The 20,823-nt window shown below is 42.5% G+C and overlaps 1 protein-coding gene across 2 annotated transcripts in view; it reads right to left on the reverse strand.

The window, feature by feature from the left end:
• Positions 1–20,823, reverse strand: part of HHAT (hedgehog acyltransferase) — a 364,249-nt gene that overhangs the window by 279,907 nt on the left and 63,519 nt on the right. For both annotated transcript variants that reach the window (XM_082612886.1, XM_082612885.1), the window contains exons 4-6: positions 19,764–19,877; positions 4,715–4,909; positions 1,786–2,001 (exon numbers count right to left, since the gene is read on the reverse strand). In XM_082612886.1, coding sequence (XP_082469012.1) covers positions 1,786–2,001; positions 4,715–4,909; positions 19,764–19,877 — 525 coding nt within the window. The remainder of the gene's footprint in view (positions 1–1,785; positions 2,002–4,714; positions 4,910–19,763; positions 19,878–20,823) is intronic.

Here is a 20,823-nt window from a genome sequence, read left to right on the forward strand (position 1 = left end):
GCTCCACGGCATGTGGGATCTTCCTGGACGAGGGTTCGAACCCGTGTCCCCTGCACTGGCAGGCAGATTCTTAACCACTGCGCCACCAGGGAAGTCCCAATTTGTTTCCTCTTAATGGGTTTAGTCTGTTTCTCTGAGAATTATCTATCTTCAAGGGAGGGGTGGGGGTATGCTTGTGGATGTTTAGTCCAAAAGTTATTGACTGCAACGTTAGAATTAAAAACTTACAGTGGCAAGGAGGCTGTAAAGGAGACAAAATTCGGAGGACCTGAACCCACCTTACCCTGGGTCTACCCCACCCTCACCCCACCCCCTGCTCTTCTAAGAACTTCGGATAGTGGTTCTCTACCTCTAACAGCATCAGGACCACGCTGCTGGGCCCCGCTCCCGGGTTCCTGATTCATTAGGTCTGGGGCGGGGCCTGAGAATGTGCATTTCTGACAACTTCCCAGGTGATACTGTAGCTGCTGGTCCAGGGACCACACTTTGAGAATCACTGAGTTAGAAGATCAGCTGTCATCACTAAACCACCTCTTTCTTTTACACAACAATTTTAACCATGATTTTCAAACACAGATTTTAAATTCCTTCATGGCAAAAGAATGATCCTAGGTAACCCAAACTGAGGTATGAGAAACCACGTACTAAACATACATCTGCCCACAATATCAATTTCACTTAAAGATTTGCAGAGGGGAAAACATTCAATGATTTAACTGGCAATGTTTAAACATTAAGTTATTGTTATAATGAAGAAATATACTTCTGAGTACAATGTGTAACTCAGTGAAATTTTTAAGACAAAATAAGGGATTTCTAAGAACCCTCCTGTTTGTGCAGGGGGCACCTTTCAGGTTGCCCTCCGAAAATGTCAAACACTGCTGCTGGCCCTGCTCTTCAAACTACGTGTCCAGGCCCCAGTGTGTGTGCACACGTGTACATGTGTGTGCTTGCACATGTGTGCACTGTGTGTGCATACGTGTTATTGTTCTCACCTCCATGGAGATTGTTTTGTTGGGGGGAGGGAGGCAGGAATGTCCTTTGAGAAACACTGTTTTTAGGGAACATCAATTGATTACTCACACTTTAGGTGAATTAACTTAGTACACGTGTTCCACGAGGCTAGCTGTGGAATGAGGAAAAAAATCCCAACTAGGAGGAAAAGTGAGGTGGCAATGACGAAGGTGGGTTCCCATGGGCTTCAGACAAGGCTGCTGTCCAGACAAGGCTGCTGTCCAGAAGTAGGCAGGCGAGATCCTGGGCAGAGACAGGCACCCAGACCCGAAAGCACACCATTGCTCTCAAACCCTCTTCAACTCCACTCTGTTATCCCATCCAGATCGCCCTGAACAATTCCCAGGCCACGGATGAGCTATTTCATAAGCAGTTTGTGAAAACAAAAGGGCACCTATTATTTGCCAACCAAGAGCTTAGCCAGTTCCTCCTCCCATTTTCCAAGTAATACCATGAGAAGCCAGTTTTCTTTCCTGCAGGGGATGCCTACCCCCAAGCTCCTGGCTGTGCCCAGTTATTATTTCTGGCTGCCACAGTCTACAGAGAATCCGGGTGGGAGCTCCTACAACCAACAGGCACAAGAGATATGCTGACCTTTATTTTGAAGGCTTATTTCCCCAAAGTATTTCATTTATTATCAGAAATCATGACAATAATGTGTGTTCTAAACTTGTGGGCACCCCTGTATGAAAAGACTCACGGATGACCACAGCAATAAAGACAGAAGCATCATCTGCAGAAACACCCATCCAATCCCCGAAAGGCTCTCACCTGTGCGATGAACTCCGGGAAGCTGAGGATGGGCCCGTTGTGGAAGACCGGGTAGTAGAAGACATAGGCCACCACCCAGGGAAAGGAGCAGAAGGTGCGCTCAGCCGGCGGCTGCTGCCAGCAGAGCTCCAGGCTGAAGCTGGTGTAGTACAGGCAGCGAACGGTCAGTGTGAACTGCAGCAAGTAGTACTCATTTTCCGTCTGGTACCACCCTCTCTGCAAAGTCACAGGGAGACAACAACCTTGAGTGTCAAGGAGGGACATCATCCAGTCTCCCAGGAAGGAGATCTCTTCCATGGGCAGAGCAGCTAGCTGTCCCATCCAGGGAGTCGAGAACCACTGAACAGCAGGTAAACATCATCGATCATCAAAACAAGCAATTAATGAGCAACGGGCAGGAGGGTGTCCCTAACATCAGCCATAAGCTTCGCATTAAGCCTGATGCAACACAGAGTGAAGGTTTTCCCAGATATGCATCTGTCAGATACACCAGCGGACAGCATGGAGATCAGCTACATCCAGTGGGTACTCTAACAGCTCCTTCAACAACTCTGAAGACAAAGAGAGACTTATACAGGCAGAACTCGGGGTACTGCAGGTTCGGTTCCAGACCACCACATTAAAGCGAACACCGCAATAAAATGAGTCACACACTTTTTTGCTTTCCCAGTGCACATAAAAGTTATGTTTACGCTATACTGTAGTCTATTAAACTGTGTAACAGCATTATGTCTAAAAAGACAAAGAACATACCTTAATTTAAAAATACATTATCGCTGAGAAAAAGAAAAACTGCTGTTGATCATCTGACAACGCAGGGTTGCCACAAACCTTCAATTTGTTAAAAAAAAAATGCAATATCCGCAAAGTGCAATAAAATGGGGTGTGTCTGTAAATGTCATGTGGGATTTATGTGTTCAGCATATCTTTCCTTTTGTTCTTCTATCATTAATTTGGCTCCACATGTAGTTGAAGACTATTTTCCAAATAAGCTTTAGAGAAACATCGTCAAAAGAAATAGTCCCTGCCCTCAATGTACCTAAATTCTCATACCAGAGATAGGTATGTAAAAGTATAATTACAACACAGCATGAAATAATAACAAGCACGTAAAAAATTAGGTACAGAACAAAAGACTAAAAACAAATGTGGTAAAATCTTAATATTGAGGGAATACAATTATGGATCATTTTATAATCTTCATATTTTTCTATATTTTCCATATTTTCTATAATACATATGTATTGCTTTTTTCATGAGAAAACAGGTTATGGAAATAGATACAAGAAATAAAATTGCGACAAAGGAAAGAGTTGTTCACTTGATCCATGAGGGTCTTTTAAGGCTTTACACTGAAAAACTAAGTACCAAACAGAGTTTCTATTCCACGTCCAGGACTTCAGCAGCCACCAAGAAAAATCAAGAAAACTGCATGTGTTAAACTATGGAACTTTAGGGCTTCCCTGGTGGCGCAGTGGTTGAGAGTCCGCTTGCCGATGCAGGGGGCGCGGGTTCGTGCCCCGGTCCGGGAAGATCCCACATGCCGCAGAGCGGCTGGGCCCGTGAGCCATGGCTGCTGAGCCTGCGCGTCTGGAGCCTGTGCTCCGCAACGGGAGAGGCCGCAGCAGTGAGAGGCCCGCGTACCTCAAAAAATAAACCAAAAACAAACAAACAAACAAACAAAAAAGTATGGAACTTTAGGGCAACTAGTTTCTGGTCATTTACTCTCTCCCCTTCAGCAATATTTTTCACACCACCAGCTTACATAACAGATGGAATACTTATTCACCACCAACACCCATAACTGATGCTAACAGTCCCCAGATAAAGGATAATTACAACTGGAGACCGTCTTTGAACGTTTGCCAGGTCCCCCAAAAGTTAGGTGTGAATTTGTTTTTATTTTTATCGCAAATCTATTTTTAAGCACGCTTATTTAAGTGATCGCCTAGTTTAATCATTCTGGGAAGTTACGTATCTTTGTTAGGAGAGAGACGCTACCCTACTTATTCCCTTAACTCCAGGTTTTGAGACATGTGCTTGAAGTATTCGCCCCAGTCCATTGGTAAGAGTGAAGAAAAATTAAGGTAGCCTAACAACAGCAAGAATTCTTGAATTTTCAAAATGCTACCATTTTCACAAAATTGCTTAACACGTATTATCTTGTTGGATCCTTAGAACAACTCCATGAGGAAGGCAGAGCAGCTATTACCTCCATTTTCCAAATGACTAAATTAAGACTCAGAGGTTAAACACCGCCTCCAGTTTCAAGAGCAGGAGAGACAGTGAATAGAAGACACTAGAAAACCACTGGCTCATCCTTCCCGTCGCATTCTTTTCCATGACTGTGCAGATCCAGGGCTCACCAATTCTAAGTGCCATCACTTAAATCAATGAAAAGGTGAACGAATAAGTGAACAAATGAACAAAAATAAAGACACCACGGGAAGCCCAGTTCCACATGACTAAAGAAAGAATATCAAAAGCTTCCCAAGATGTTCTGTGCAAGGAAAATACCTGCCTTATCTGTTCAGGGACTATGGTGGACTTCTGATGAGATAAGGAATGTGAGAGTTCCCTATAAACCGTGCAGCATTCTACAGATGATTGTTTTATTAAATGCATAGGGGATTACTGCTTTTTTTTCCCCTTTGTTCCTGTGACATCTGGCACCATCCATGCCTGCCCAAACTGGGAGAAAAGGTACAAGGTCAGCGCTGGGCAACCTCCAGGGACTAAGACATAGTCAGATACAAAAGACTGCAGAATGCAACACCAGGGTTCACATGCATCAACCCCCTGTGGCCACTAGAGGGAGCGCCACCACAGTTCTTCAATTGACTCATGTCTGAAAACAAAGGCATCTACCTGGATAAAGGCATTGCCAAAGGGGCCTTCTCCTTCCCAATGGTAAAACGGAGACTCTTACCTTAACTTCCTCCACATCTTGAAGGTTCAGTGTAGAGAGCAGGAAGACAGAACAGAGCCATGACAGGAACAGCGACCGGAATTGGGCAACACAGAAGGAGATGGTGGTGTGAATAAGAACCATGGCTGTGCCCTGGGTCCCCAGCACACACCAGCAGGCCCACATCCCATAGGCTGTGAGGATCCAGGGTTTGTGCTGCAGACAGGGAGAGACCCAGTGAGAAAGACATGGGGGGGGGGGAAGGAAGAAAAAAGAGAAGGGTAAGTTAACAGGCATTGCTATTGAAGGTTCTACATAAAAGAGGGTAATGACCTGTGACCCGTTAACCAAACTGTTCTCACTGGCCTGGGGATTTAGTGTAACACAGACAAAGAGGATTCAGAGGGACTTCCCACATTAACCCCAGAGTGATGGCTGCCTACCCCCAGGTCGCCAGAACTCCACCAGATCCACCCAGAGAAAGGAGCCACTTTCCTGCCTTCAGCCAAAACCACCCAGACCACTGGATCCCACAACAATAAGATTTATGGCTGACTTTCAACAGACATTATGGGAGACTGAAGATGGTTGGAAAAGCTGCCAACCTAGCACACTAGCCCCTGTGTACACTATTCTGCAAAACGAAGGTAAGATAAAATACTGGTGCACATTTCTCGGGAGTCTTACTGAGAAAACTGGACCATCCAAACCACAAAAGGCTTTCTAAAGTTTAAACCAGAGACTTAGGGCTTCCCTGGTGGCGCAGTGGTTGAGAATCTGCCTGCTAATGCAGGGGACGCGGGTTCGGGCCCTGGTCTGGGAAGATCCCACATGCAGTGGAACAACTGGGCCCGTGAGCCACGGCTACTGAGCCTGCGCATCTGGAGCCTGTGCTCCAGCAACAGGAGAGGCCTCGATAGTGAGAGGCCCGCGCACCGCGATGAAGAGTGACCCCCCGCTTGCCACAACTAGAGAAAGCCCTCGCACAGAAGTGAAGAACCAACATAGCCAAAAAATAAATAAATAAACAAATGTGGGTTTAAAAAAAATAAAAACTGGAAATAATAACAGTCCTTTATAAAAAAAAAAACAGAGACTTACAAGTAAATCTCTAATTACATTTTTATTTCATTAGCATATTATTCACAGTCAAGTTTGTGTCACAGAAGAAGTATAGCTTACCTGTTTTCAGTGATAGTGAGGTCTTTGCATAGTCAATCCGATTAATACATTTATTCCCATTTTAGGAGAGAATTTTTCTATTTCATTATCATGTTTTATAGTTATTGACACTGAATAACTAAATAGATAAATTAACATGTCTTTGCTTTTACAATATACTCTTGGTCATATCTGGCTGGTAAATCCTTACTTAAAAAACCACAATAGGGCTTCCCTGGTGGCACAGTGGTTGAGAGTCCGCCTGCCGATGCAGGGGACACGGGTTCGTGCCCCGGTCCAGGAAGATCCCACATGCCGCGGAGTGGCTGGGCCCGTGAGCCATGGCCGCTGAGCCTGCGCGTCCGGAGCCTGTGCTCCGCAACGGGAGAGGCCACAGCGGTGAGAGGCCCGTGTACCAAAAAAAAAAAAAAAAAAAAAAACCACAATAATGTTTTAACACTGTTTGAGAGGCAACATATCTTAGTGGTGTAATTACTCAAGCTTTGAAGTCCAACTGCCTAAATAAATCCTGGTATCCCCATCAACCAGCTGTGTGACCCTCGGCAACTTACTTAATCTCTCTGTGCCTCGGTTTTCTCAGATATAAAATTAGGATAGTAACAGTATCTACTTCATGAGGTTGTCGTGAGGATTAACCAAGTTAATGCATGTAAAATGCTTACAGTGGTGTCTGCATACACAGGAAGGACAAGGCAAATACTAGTTATTATTCCTATAGGAAAATAGGATGTGGCTTTTTGGTGAGCATTCAAAAATAGGATTTCCAGGAGTACACTGAGTTGAAAAGTAGGGGCTGCTTGAAATTAGGTCTTCCTGTGAAAACAAAAAGACTTCTTTAAGGGAAAGACAGATGTGGACTGCACACTGTAAATCCCATCCTTCAGTGCTAACTCTCCCAAAATATTGCCTTAGTACAATTCCTTACCAAACTTATACTCCAGCCTAAGAGAGAACATTTTAAATGAGGGACTAGGTCAGCCACTTTGAAGTTCCAGGAAAATCAGAGAAATCTGCAGTTTTTACTATTTTTCCATCCTGCTACCCACATTAAACAGCCACATAAATTTGCTTCAAACTTTCCCCCAAGCACTCACCTCTGGACAGAGTTCAATTATAAGGAACAAGGTCACCAGAGACTATTTTAAGAAGTAGTTCTAATGAACGAACAAAGGGGAAGGGGTGTCTTTTTCAACTTGATCTACAGCATTTACCACTTGGAATCTTTTTCCATGTGTGCATGGCTACATACATATACACATAACACAGCTACATTTTTATTGGGTGCTATTTGATCCATTTGGAAAAAGCCTGTTTGTTGGGATTCATTTGGGAACTTAACCACAGACTTAAGCTGCTTCAGCTTGAAAAGGCTGGAGGAACCTTCCGGAACTACTTACTAGTGCTGTGCAAACCCCATCTGCTCCAGAGATTCTCTGATGAATTTACCTGTGCTCACAAATGATACCATGGGGGCACACAAGGTTGTCCTGTACTCTCATCCCTCACCATCTTCCTCCTGCCAAAGAGTACAGGCAGACAACGTCTAATTGTCTCTAAGACATCACAGAAAATGCACCCACGTGAACCTCATATTCTCTGCTATCCCTCCTATTACCCACTCATCCTCCCCAACGGGCAAAGACAACTCCGCTATACACATTCACAGCGGGCAGGTGATAAAAAGGGAAAGATGTGAACAATGCAAAAAAAACACCGATTTTAAAACATAAATTAGAACCCGACTAACATATTGATTTTTTTCATTCTATAAAGTGAATGCGATTGGAATCCCATCCTTGAAAACACCGCTAAGATGCTGATACAGCATGATTAGTCTTCCATGCCTTGTTCTCTGATTGGCATCAGAGGTACAATCCCCCACTATCAATGCAGCCCTTAGGGCACACCTCCTCCAACCTCTATCCCCCCCACCACACACACACACACACACACACACACACGCACACACGCACACCTAGACCAGCAAGAAGCGGGGCAGAAAGGGCGAGAAGTAGAAATGTGACACTGCCTAGCAGTGCAGGCAGCAGCATAGAAGGTCTGCTGCTCTGAGGAGGAGGGAGGCTTTGCCCAAGTGTTTCAAAGACCATTTTCATATGCAAAGGCCTAAAGACAGCCCTGTCCCAGCTATTTCTACTCCAAAAGTGCTTATGTATTTAGTTTATCAAACTTGTGTCCACCTCTTTAGCAAAAATGCTTAAATATCAGATATTGGGCCTCTGACATCAAATATGCCAGGAATCTTTTAACTTTTCAAAACTAAAAAATAAAGTGTGTTATGTTTTATTCCAAAACAATACTTCTGATTCATCACTAGAAGGGCTTTGAAAACTTTTTCTGCAAGTTCACAGAGCAATCTGGGCAGATACACACAGTTTTGGTCACAGACATAATCTATGTCAAGTTCAAGATTTAAAAACCTGCCTAGGGAATTCCCTGGCAGTCCAGTGGTTAGGACTCCGTGCTTTCACTGCTGAGAGCCTGGGTTCAATCCCTGGTCGGGGAACTAAGATCCCGCAAGCCGGGCAGTGCAGCCAATATAATTAATTAATTAAAACCAATTAATTTTAATTAATTAATTTTAATTAATTGATTAAAGATCTGCCTAAAAGTCAGAACAGCCCAATTCATTTAAGTTAAGAGGTTCAAATGACGATTATGATTGGAAACTGCTGTTCACTTGAAATGAGGCACAAAGAATCATGTTGATCAAGTAACATGTACAAATAAAACAATCTTAATTTAATGTTGGGCTGTGATGTTTCTAATTTAGAGATTTAAATTCGAATCAAGTATTACTTTTATATGATGCTTTTTTTTAATTGAGATTTTTATTGAGACAGTTGTAGACTCACCTGCAGTTATAAGAAATAACACAGGGGCTTCCCTGGTGGCGCAGTGGTTGAGAGTCCGCCTGCCGATGCAGGGGACACAGGTTCATGCCCCGGTCTGGGAAGATCCCACATGCCGCGGAGCGGCTGGGCCCATGAGCCATGGCCGCTGAGCCTGCACGTCCGGAGCCTGTGCTCCACAACGGGAGAGGCCACAACAGTGAGAGGCCCACGTACCAAAAAAAAAACAAAACAAAAAAACTGCCCAACAGTTTCCCAGAGTGGCCATTTTACATTTCCACCAGCAACATACAAGGGATCCAAATGCTGCATCCTCACCAGCATTTGGTGTTGTTACTATTTTTTACCTGATCAACTCTGGTAGTTGGACAGGGGTATCCCACTGTGGCTTTAACTTGCATTTACCATGCTCTTTTAAAGGGTATCAAAGTGTGAGCAACCTGAACCTTGCATCAATAAGATGGACTGGGTGAACTTCGCTGGAGCACAAGATGCCAGCCCATCAGAACCATCCTGACCCCCTTAACTCTCTTTATTCCAGGTTCTTCAGTTCCTGATAGGAGACCAAAAGGAAGGCAGGGGAAGAGGAGAAACTTTTAAAAGTTTAACAAACAATAAGAGAGAAACTGTACTCTGTTTTTATGGCAGTTGAGATAAAGCGAGACTAAATACTATGGCCTTTCTGATGGAATTAGGCCAGACTGAACTGGGTAGGCAAACTTGCCCTCGGTTCCCATTGCCCCCTGTGTTTATACTGAACCACTTCTCAAAACAGGGCATAACCATCTCTCTTTCTGATAGGCTCCCTTAACAAATTAATATCCTGTCTTATTCATAATACAATAATGTAAGAATCTTACATGGTACCTAGCATATAGCAAGTGTTTCATAAACACTGGATAAATAAATGGTTAGAATAGTTGGATGGATAGATGGGTGGATGGATGGGTGGATGGATGGATGGATATGCTTCCCCAGATATTGGGGGTTTAACCTGGCAGTTATGACTAAGAACAAGAAATTAGCACCAAAATTTGGGGCTTTTTAGTCACTAATGTGAAAACCTGATGATTTCCAAAGTCTCTGCTTGTACACCTAACCCCTTATGAACAGACTGCTTTGCCAATGCAGACAGGATAAAAAGGTGTTATTTCACACCTCACTGCCTACTGCCTGTTTGCACTCAGAGGGATCTCTTACAATCTTGTGCTGGGGCAAGCCTCCAATAGTGCACAGCTGATAGGGTACAGGCACCAACCTTTGAAAGCAGACTCTTCGATAGAACCTGATTCCTGTCACCCCAGGGAAGACTTCCGAGAGATCAACAAATTCAGCTGGTGTGTTTCAAAGGCTGAAATCAGCACCCCTGAGAAAAGACCATGGACTTGTGGCCTTTTCTTTTGCAAACCTATATTCTTCAAATCTTCCTCATAGGGATCCAGGACCCAGCCACAGGAAGAGCTGGCTGGCTATGCCCCCCTCACGCCATCTCTTCTTCCCTTCTACTTTAGCTTGCTCTGTGCTGTGGACAATGAGTGATAACAGGATGTGCCTGAGTGGTTCCCCTCACTGGCTCACCTCTGTAGGGAGGAACCAAAGTGCAAAGGCTTGGTGAACTGGACCAGACTTTGCTGTGTATTAATTCTTTTTGTACATCTGCCCAGAAACCACTCAGTGGGGGCACTGTTTGAGAAATAAATGAGTCAATCAATAACCCTATGCACTGCATAATTTATTGCATACTACATAATCAACTGCAGCTGCTACTGAAAAGAAAATATATAAATATGTGTGTGTGTGTGTGGTGTGTCTGGTGTGTCTGGTGTGTGTGTGTGGTGTGTGTGTGGTGTGTGTGTGGTCTGTGGTGTGTGTGTGTGTGGTGTGTGTGGTGTGGTGTGTGGGGGGTGTGGTGTGGTGTGGGGGGGTGTGGTGTGGTGTGTGTGGGGGGTGTGTGTGTGTGTGTGTACCCCCACACAAACAAAAAGGGAAAATAACCAAAATCATCGCAGAGTCCACACAACAGCCTTCTAGCCTCCTTTTCCTGGGAGCAAAGCCCCGTGGGCCCAAACAAAGCCAATTTCATCCCTCCTTAGAGATGCAGTGATGGAGGTGGAAGAGTCTGATTCCAGGAAAACCATTAATGCATGAGATTCCTATTAGGTGTGTGGTTTTGATAATATGCTGGAAGGGAGCGCCTGTTTACCACGGCCTTCCAGAGGTTAGTTTACTTGTCTCAGCCAGCGCCATGGGACCACGCTTTTCAGCCTGCGGCCAATGAGCTCAGCCAGCCGGGGCCCAGTGCTAATGATGCAGGTGCTGCCAGTCAGAGGTCAGGTGAGAACGCACCCTGTGGTCAGCAACAGCACCCAGCCTCGGCCCCCCAAGCGGCCAGCCTTCTCAAAAAGTTTGCACAGGGGTATTTTTGGTTCTGAGGGCAGGGAACGCAATGTCTCAGGTGGTGAGGGTGTTCAAGAAAGGAGGCCACTGTCTGACCCACCCCACATACGTTCCAATCATAACAAACCCCTAGCCAAAGCTCAGAGCCGTTACTCAGCCTCCCCTCCCTCCCAGGGCACTGCCCGCGATGTAGTCTTGCCAAATCCCAGAGAGAGCCCTACCCAGAGAAAAGGCGTTTAACCTTGGCCGAGGAGCTCAGTGGAAAGTTTTATTACTTGTCATGGCAAAAAAAAAAAAAAAAAAGGAAGAAAAAGAAAATCTCACTTTTGAAAATAAACTCTTCTTTGCCTCTCTCTGGGAGGAGGTAGGGCCACAAAGGCAGAGACGGGATTAGATGGTAGATGACGGCGGGAAGCACCCTTCAGCGTTCAAGGGGTGTAACCACAAGAAGTGATAATGCCTAATCCTCTGCACAGCATCGTCCACAGTTCATGATGCCCCCCAGAATGGGGAAACAAAAGACAACTGCAACCCAAATCTTCCACCCTGAATAAGTACCAAAAACATCCACCCAAATTAAGACCATGTGGAACACTCAGTCCAGGTGGTGAAAGCATGGAACTAATGAGGCCAAAGTTGTGGTTCATACTTACATAAGGACCAAGCGGACTCAGACAAAGAGCACACTGTGCCCCAGCCCGACCAGAACCCTGCCCACCAGCTGTTGCACAAATCAAACCTGTGGTCACAAAGAGATGGGAGACCACACACACACACACACACACACACACACACACACACACACACACACGGCTCAGTGAGAACTCTGCCATGTTCCAAGAAAAATGCAAACAAAACCTCCTACTGAGTTTGGATAAGATGTGCTCTGCAGATAAAAAGACAAGTCCACCTATCCACCCATGCCTGGTAATGAGATACAGGAAGCTGAAATAAGCAGATGATTCCACTCCCTTCAAGGCACAGCTCACAAGCTACCTCCTCGGGGGCCTTCCCTGACACCCCCAGGCAGATATGGCCAGCTCCTCCCAGGATCCTGATCAGGATTTGGTTTCCTCTGTCACTTCTCACTCAGCTCCTGGGGGAGGGACTGTGTCTCCCCATCCTTTATCCCACAGCCCAGCTCAAGCTTGAAACAGGGTCAGAGAAAGACATGCAGGAGAGGAAGGTAGGTATGGCTGCACAGACAGCCTCTGCCCTCTGGGGTTTCAGAAGTTCTGACAGTCACCTCCTTTTTGAGCACCACAGAGGGAATGGCTCCCAGGAGCACACACAGACTGCAGTCACGGCACACAGCAAAGGCCAGCAGACCCCAGCAGCAGCCACCTCTTACTTGGGTCTCATCGTATGCGGGCACAACCTTGAAAACCATCGGACTCTCACCACTACCCCAGGAAGCAAGCGGTACCGTCCCTGTTGTACAAATGAGGAGAAAGGCTTCAAGATATTAATTAACTGGCTTAAGACTGCATCACTAAAAAGTGACAAAGCCGGGTTTCAGCCAGGAGCTCTTAGCCACCCTGAATGTGGACTCCTAACAGGAAGAGACTTAACTCAAAGTTACAAGCAAATTAACCATAGGAACATCTATATCCTAACCTAGGTAGGTTTCTGATGGTGGTAGGTGCAAAATAGGAGCTGAAAACGGAGGAAATTTGGAAAGAGGGAGGAATATCCGTCCACGAGCAGAGGGTGAATCTACATCTTGCACTGTCGACTGGGGCTATATCTACTCCAAGAGAAGGGGGGAATTGGTTCTTGCAGACAAGAAAACCTTCCTCTATGCATAAAGCACAGGCAGATACACAGTACATAAACAGACAGTACATCTGTGGTATTAAAATGTCATAAAGAGGAAGTGACAATTGGGGAAAAATAGCTAAAAATGCTCCTGGGGGAGAAATAATGAAGGAAAAAAAAAAAAAAAGCTAGAGAAACACTGATCTACAGGAAGCAAACAACAGGTAGCAAGACAAAGAGTGGGAAGCAAAGGAGACCAGTCAGATGGGGCCATGTTGGGCCTGATGCACATGGCAGAACGGTGAGCAAGGCAGGGGATGAAAACTCAGTGTGCCCAGGGCAGCCTCATCTTTCCTTCTCCCTGCCACACCATTCTTCCACATGTTCAGTGAAAAATATATCACATATCAAACACAGGGAAAGGAATATTTATAAAGTTTATAAGGTATAAAGAATAATGAAATAACACCTGCATACCTAGCACCAGCTTAAGAAAGATAAAGCTATCAGTGCTTTAAAGGGCCCCTGAGCATATGTCAAATACATCTCAATTTTTAAAATGTCAATTATACCTCAATAAAAATAAATAAATAATCAAAGCAAAAACAAACAAACCAAAAAAGGGCTCTGATTATCTCTCCTCTGATTCTTTTTTCAGTTTTTTTTTTTTTTTTTTTGGCTGCGTTGGGTCTTCGTTGCTGCGCGCAGGCTTTCTCTAGTTGTGGTGAGCGGGGGCTACTCTTCGTTGCGGTGCACGGGCTTCTCATTGCGGTGGCTTCTCTTACTGCAAAGCACGGGCTCTAGGTACACGGGCTTCAGTAGCTGCAGCACGTGGGCTCAGTAGTTGCAGCACACAGGCCCTAGAGCATGCGGGCTTCAGTAGTTGTGGTGCACAGGCTTAGTTGCCCCATGGCATGTGGGACCTTTCTGGACCAGGGATTGAACCCATGTCCCCTGCATTGGCAGGCGGATTCTTAATCTCTGTGCCACCAGGGGAATCCCTCTCCCCTCTGATTCTATCTCCCCAACCAGATATGACCACTATCCTGAATTTATTTTCATGGCTATCTCATCTTTGTGATCATACACATGAATGTATCATTTAGTCTGTACAGCTCTATGTGCATAGGACCATATCTGGTAGATTCCTCTGCAACTTGCCTTATTAGCTCAATGTCATGATCCAGAAATTCAGCCACGTTGACAATTACAATTATAATTCATTCCTTTCCATGGAATAAATTCACTACAATTCATCCATTTCCCCATAACGAATATTTGGATTGCTTCTGGCTCTTTGTTACTACAATCCCATTGCTGCAATGAACGTCCTGGCTCATGTCCCCTGATTGGCAGAGAAGAGCTTCTGCAGGGAACATGTCCGAGTTAGCACTGGTAGCTGTGGACTTCGTACCTCTTTGACTTCTCTAGGTAATGAAATACAAAGAAGCCATACCAACACATACTCACAACCACTCTGTATGAGCTCAGGTGGCCAGTACTTGATATCATCAGGGGATTTTTGTTTTATCTTTGCCAAACTGAAAGCATGAAATGGTATCTTGTAGTTTTAAGGTACATTTGCTTGACTACTAATGAAGTTGAACACATTTTCATAAGTTTATTGGTCATTTCTGTTTCCTCTTCTGCAAATTCCTTTTCCCATATTGAGCCCTTTTTCTATTGGGTGACTTGTTTTTTCCTTTTGAAATTTCTTTATATATTCCAATACCAAACCTCTGTCAGGTTGCAAATAACTTCTCAATTAGTGACTTGCCTTTTCACTTTCTTCATTGTGTTTCTGGATACATACAAAGATGTACATTGATTATTATACATTGATAAGTTCTTGGTTTTAATGTGGTTAAACTTATCAATTTTTTCCTCTACAAGTTATACTTTTTGTGTCTTAATTAAGAAATCTTTCTCTACCCTACCGTCAAGAAGTATTCTCCTCCTACATCATGCTTTCTAAAAGTTTCATACTCTTTTTTTTTTCTAAGTCCTTTTTTTTTTCTGGCTGCATTGGGTCTTCGTTGCTGCACGCGGGCTTTCTCTAGTTGTGACGAGTGGGGGCTACTCTTCGCTGAGGTGCGTGGGCTTCTCTTGTTACGAAGCATGGGCTCTAGGCGTGTGGGCTTCAGTAGTTGTGGCACAAAAGCTCAGTAGTTGTGGCTCTCGGGCTTCGCTGCTCTGCGGCATGTGGGATCTTCTTGGACCAGGGATTGAACCTGTGTCCCCTGCACTGGCCGGCAGATTCTTAACCACTGCATCACCACGGAAGTCCTATTTTAAGGACTTAATTCACCTTGAAAATGATTATGAATGGTATGAGGTAAGTATTCATTTCTTTTTAATATGACTCAACAATTGTGTCAGCACTGTTTATTGAAGTTTATCTTTTCCATGCAGATCTGAAATGCCACATCTGTCAAAATCAAGTTTCCATCTAGGTGCAAGTATTTTCTAAACTCTATTCTGTTACATTGGTCTATTTATCTATCCTGGTGCCAATACAACAATGTCCTAATTATTATATCTTTATTAAGTCATAGTATCTGGTAGGGCGCATACTCTGATTTTGGTATCAATGTTATGCTCTCTTCTTCATAAAATGAATGTTCCCTCTTTTTCTATTTTCTGAAAAAGCCTGGAAAAGATTTAAATAACTTGTGCCTTGAATGTTTGGAAGAAGTGGTGTGTTAGACTATTATTTTCTTTACAAATAGATTTTTAACTACTTATTCAACTTCTTTTCATGGTTATAGTACTATTCAGTCTTTCTATTTCTTCATGAGTCAGTTTTGGTAAGACACATTTTCTAGAAATGTGTCTGCTTTGCCAAAGTTTTCAAAATTATTGTCATAAAGTTGTGCAAAATATCCTCTTACTATATTTTTTCATCCTCTTTTCCACACCTACTATTGGTTATTTGTGCATTTTTTTCTTGACCAATCATGCCACTGATTGTTTCATTAATGTCTACTCTTATTTTTGTTCTTTCCTTCGTTTCTTTTTTCTGTTCTTTTCTAATTTCTTAAGTTGTATGCTTAGCTCATTAATTTTCAGCTTTTCTTTTGTTTTAATAGGAGCATGTAAAGTTATGCACTTACATAAACTTAAAATTATCCAAGTAGCACCCTACAAGTATTGATATGTAATATATTTTTCATTCATTTCTAACTATTTTCTAATTTCCAGTATGATCTCTTTTTTTACCTATTATTTTAAAGTTTGCTTTCTTTTTTAATTTCTAAATGAATTAGAGTTTTCAGGTCATTGTGTTACTGGTTTCCAACTTAATTACACTGGGATTAGAGAAGATAACCTATTTAAAACACAGCCTTTGAAATTCATTGAAAATTACTTTATGGTTAAGATGTGGTCAGTTTTTATAAATATTCTATGTGTTCTTTAAGAGGATGTGAATTCTCCAGTTGTTAGATGTAATCATTTACATTTCTTTTTTTTTTTTAAACCTTCAGTGGATTCCTGCTTCCCAAACTATAGTATTTAAGATCCTTCATAGCCCGCTTATAAGCTACCTTTTTATTTATTTATTTATTTGGCTGTGCCAGGTCTTAGTTGCGGCATGTAGGATCTAGTTCCCCGACCAGGGATCGAACCCAGGCCCCCCGCATTGGGAGCGCAGAGTCCCAGCCACTGGACCGCCAGGGAAGTCCCCATTTACGTTTCTTATATCAAGCTTATTAATTGTATTATTTGCTTTCTTCTATCTGATATATCAATTAGTGATAAAATTATGTTAAAATCTCTCCCTAAAATCACATATGTATCTATTTATCTTTAAGGTATTGATCAACTTTTGCTTTCTATATTTGGAAGCAAAATAAACAAACTTAGAATTATAATATCTTCCTAATGAAATGAACTTTTTATCATTAAACAAGAACCCTCTTTGTCACAAATAATGTTCTTTGCCAGCTGTTAATGAAAATGCACTAGTATCTAGGTGGACGTGACAAAGATGAGTCTTATATTTGCTGGAACACCTTTTTCCATCCTCTCACTTTCAAACACTCTGTGTCCTTGTGTCCTTCCATTTTAAGTATATCTTGCTAGGAAGCATCCCTGTGGATGCTGTTTCATTTCTTTGTTTATTTTTCTTTTTTTCTGTTTTACTTTTATCCAGTCTGACAATCCTTTTCTGGGGCTGGGGGGTGGATTGGGTCCATTCACACTGATTGTGACTACTGATATATTTGCATTTATTTCTGCCATTTCTTTGGTGCTTCCTCTTTGTCCTACCTTTTCCATGTTTCATCCTTACTTTTTAATGAAATTTCTAACAAATGAAGCCCACCATTTTTTAAATGTATTTTATTTAAGTACAGTTGATTTATAATGTTGTGTTAATTCCTGCTGTACAGCAAATTGATTCAGTGATACATATATATACATTCTTTTTCATACTCTTTTCCATTATGGTTTATCACAGGATACTGAATATAGTTAGGACTTTGTTGTTTATCCATTTATATATAATAGTTTGCATCTGCTAATCCCAAACTCTCAATCCATCCCTCCCCCACTCCTCTCCCCCTTGGCAACCACAAGTCTGTTCTCTATGTCTGTGAGACTGTTTCTGTTTCATAGATAAGTTCATTTGTGTCATATTTTAGATTCCACATATAAGTGACAGCACATGGTATTTGTCTTTCTGACCTACTTCACTTAGTATGATCATCTCTAGGTCCATCCATGTTGCTGCAAATGACATTATTTCATTTTTTTATGGCTGAGTAGTATTCCACAGTATATACGTGCCACATCTTCTTTATCCATTCATCTGTCGACGGACATTTAGGTTGCTTCCATGTTTTGGCTATTGTGAATAGTGAGAAGCCCACCATGTTTTAAAAGGAGGAAAAGAAAAAGAATACTACTATCTCATCAACCCTACTTTACAGAAGATGATAAATTAAGATTCAGTGGTGAAAAGCCTTTCTAAGGTCAGAAAGCTAACAAATGAGAAAGCCCAGGACCTAATCCATCATGCAGCACTCTTCCACTCCACGAGAGCTGACCCTTTCCCACAGCAGCAGTAGTGAGACTGGCTGAATTTCACAGATACTCCTCAAAATAGTTCATCTTCCCCCCCACAGAGATAGAGAACACAAGTATTAAGCTATTTATTTTACAGATGGGAAAACTAAGACCTAAGGGCAGTAAGTCATTTACCTAGGGGCAGAGAAACTTTGTGTTAGAAACAAAAATGTTAAATTTCTAGAAACACTGATGTCTTAGCAAATACCAAACAAATTTGTGGAAGAAAAGAAACACATTAATGAAGGCTGAGGTGGATATATTCATAACTAGTTTAAGAATACAAAAAAAATGGATTACTTATTATTAGGTTTGCTCAGAAGGTTATATAAAATTGAATGAAGGTGATCAAAAGGTACAAACTTCCAGTTATAAGAAAAATAAGTACTAAGAATATAATGTACAACATGATGACTATGGTTAACACTGCTGTATGGTATATTTGAAAGCCACTAAGAGAATAGAATAGATCCTAAAAGTTCTCATGACAAGGAAAACACATTCTTTTCTTTTTTCTCATTTTTTCTTTGTATCTATATTAGACAATGGATATTAACTAAGCTTATTGTGGTAATCATTTCACAATAGGTGTATGTTAAGTCATTATGCCGTATACCTTACTTATACAGTGCCATATGTCAATTACATCTCAATAAAACTGAAAAAAAGGAAGTTGTATGAAATTTTAAAATATATTCAGATCTGACAGCATTTAAAATTTTTAATTTTTTGCTACTTTAGAAGATGGAAACTTGAGTACAAAAAAGTCATCATTATCATATTTAAAACAAAGAAAGTTGGTGTGCTACTGGGATTTTCTGTATTCCAGGATGAGAAGCAGGCCCAGAAAGTACCGATTTTCAGGAAAGAGCTGAAAAATAGCCCAAGTCCAATGACATCTCTAAGCACATGGCACTGCTTTCTCAGTTCACGTCCGGGTCTCTTGAGCCCAGAGGCTCCTGCTTCTTCTGTCCCTTCAGTTACTTCACCTCCGTGAACCTCTAAGAATCAAACATTTCTCCTGGGTTGACTTCCAAGTCCATTTTTGGCTGTGCTTTGTTTTTACTGGGTAGAATTCCAAGCACAGACTCATTTTTTTTCAGATTAGGAAACCACAGAGGCAAGATGCATATATGAGAGGATGCTGGACAAAGCCTGGCCCCTACACTAGAGAAAGATGCTCCTGGCACTATCTCAGGCCCCGTATTAGCTACAATATAAAGAGGTTCTCAATCCCGCCTCTTGAAAAAGCACTTGTCAAACATCTGCTTGGAAGAATCTCTTGTTCTCAAAACCAGGCCAAGGAAAGAGCAAAATACTAGAATTCTGATCTACAACAGCTACTGTAGCATAAATTACTTGACATGAAAACCATTCCCACTTCTTAATGAAATCATTCTCTTTCTTCTGAACTGAAATCACATAGATTCTCAACAGGTGGTTTTTATAAGAGCATTTGATTAAGAATGGTCTTAAAGAATAACATCTGAAGTTAGTTTTAGTCTAAAACCTTCATATTCATTGGTTTGGAAAACGACTTGGAGGAAGTAAGCACAGGATAAGCATGTATGAAATTTTTATCTTATCAACATCATTAACAATTTATCTTATCTTTATCTTTTATTTTTATCTTTTTATCTGATAATTTATCTTATTGACCAGTAACAATTCTTTCTCATCTTTTCCAGTCTTCCAAGGCTAATATCCATGTCTCCTGATTTCCTAGCTCAGGTCTCTTTCTTCACAAAAAGCAAAGGAGAAAGAAGCTTAAATGGAAATGATGCACATAACCGTACCTTCCTTGCCAGCAGGTTGGCTACTTGAGACACACCCATGTGGCCAAGGAGAAGCCACACCAGCCGCTGCTTGCCCCACTCCATCCAGAAGCTCCACTCAAAGTCTGTTGGGTCCTAAATCGGCCAAAACAGCAGTTTATCAGAGGGATCTTGGTACGTGTTTGAGGCAGAACACAAACTCCAGTTAAGAAGAAGGCCAATGTGAGTCCAAATGCTATAAAACGGCATTTACACAACATTTCCAGCATCTACCCCACCACACACTGCACCTACTTATACACTCCCCTCCAGCTTAGCTGGTTTCATTGCCATTCCCCCACTGAGTGTCTTTGTTAAAGCTGATCCCCCAACCTCTGGACCCTCTATGGGATAGAAATGATTATTGACCCCACGTTATAAAATATGAAACAGAGACTTAAAGAATTCAGTTCATTTACCCAGCGTCACATAGATAGTACAAATAACAACTTAGGTTATCTCAGTTTCATCACCCAGATGCTTTCACCAGCAAGAGAAATGTACGCTGGACACTAATAAAATTGTGTAAGGTCAGTCATGTTAAATCTTGCTGTCACTTACAGGTAGGAGGATAATTTGATAGAGAAATTAACTAATTCCCTATAAGATTACAAGGAAAGATGAAAGATATACTTCCCTTCACCTTGGGAAGCTATGTCCATCAGTGCCCTTTGTCTGCGTCTGTACCAGGCTCTGTGTCTATATGGCTCCCTGACAAGGGCAGGTGAAAAACCTCTGGCAAGACTGGACCCGTGGACACCTGCGGGCTCACACCTAAAAGCCTCGGCCTCAGGAGCTCTGGGGAGATCATGGCAGCCAAGCTGAGCATGGAGGGAATAAGCACAGTGATTCGACACTCTCAAACGGATAATGCGGGCTTGGCCCATGAGCATCTCGGCACCACCAGGATGGAATGCAGATTTGAGGCCCTCAGAATTTTCTAGCCAAATCGTGTGGGTGACGAAGGAATCCCCCACTGACTATTGATCTATCGATACTGAACATCTCATCAGTCTCTACAAGTGAAACTTTGAGTCAAATT

Source organism: Mesoplodon mirus (assembly GCF_964341445.2).
Source record: "Mesoplodon mirus genome assembly, chromosome: 3".
NCBI lineage: Eukaryota > Metazoa > Chordata > Mammalia > Artiodactyla > Ziphiidae > Mesoplodon > Mesoplodon mirus.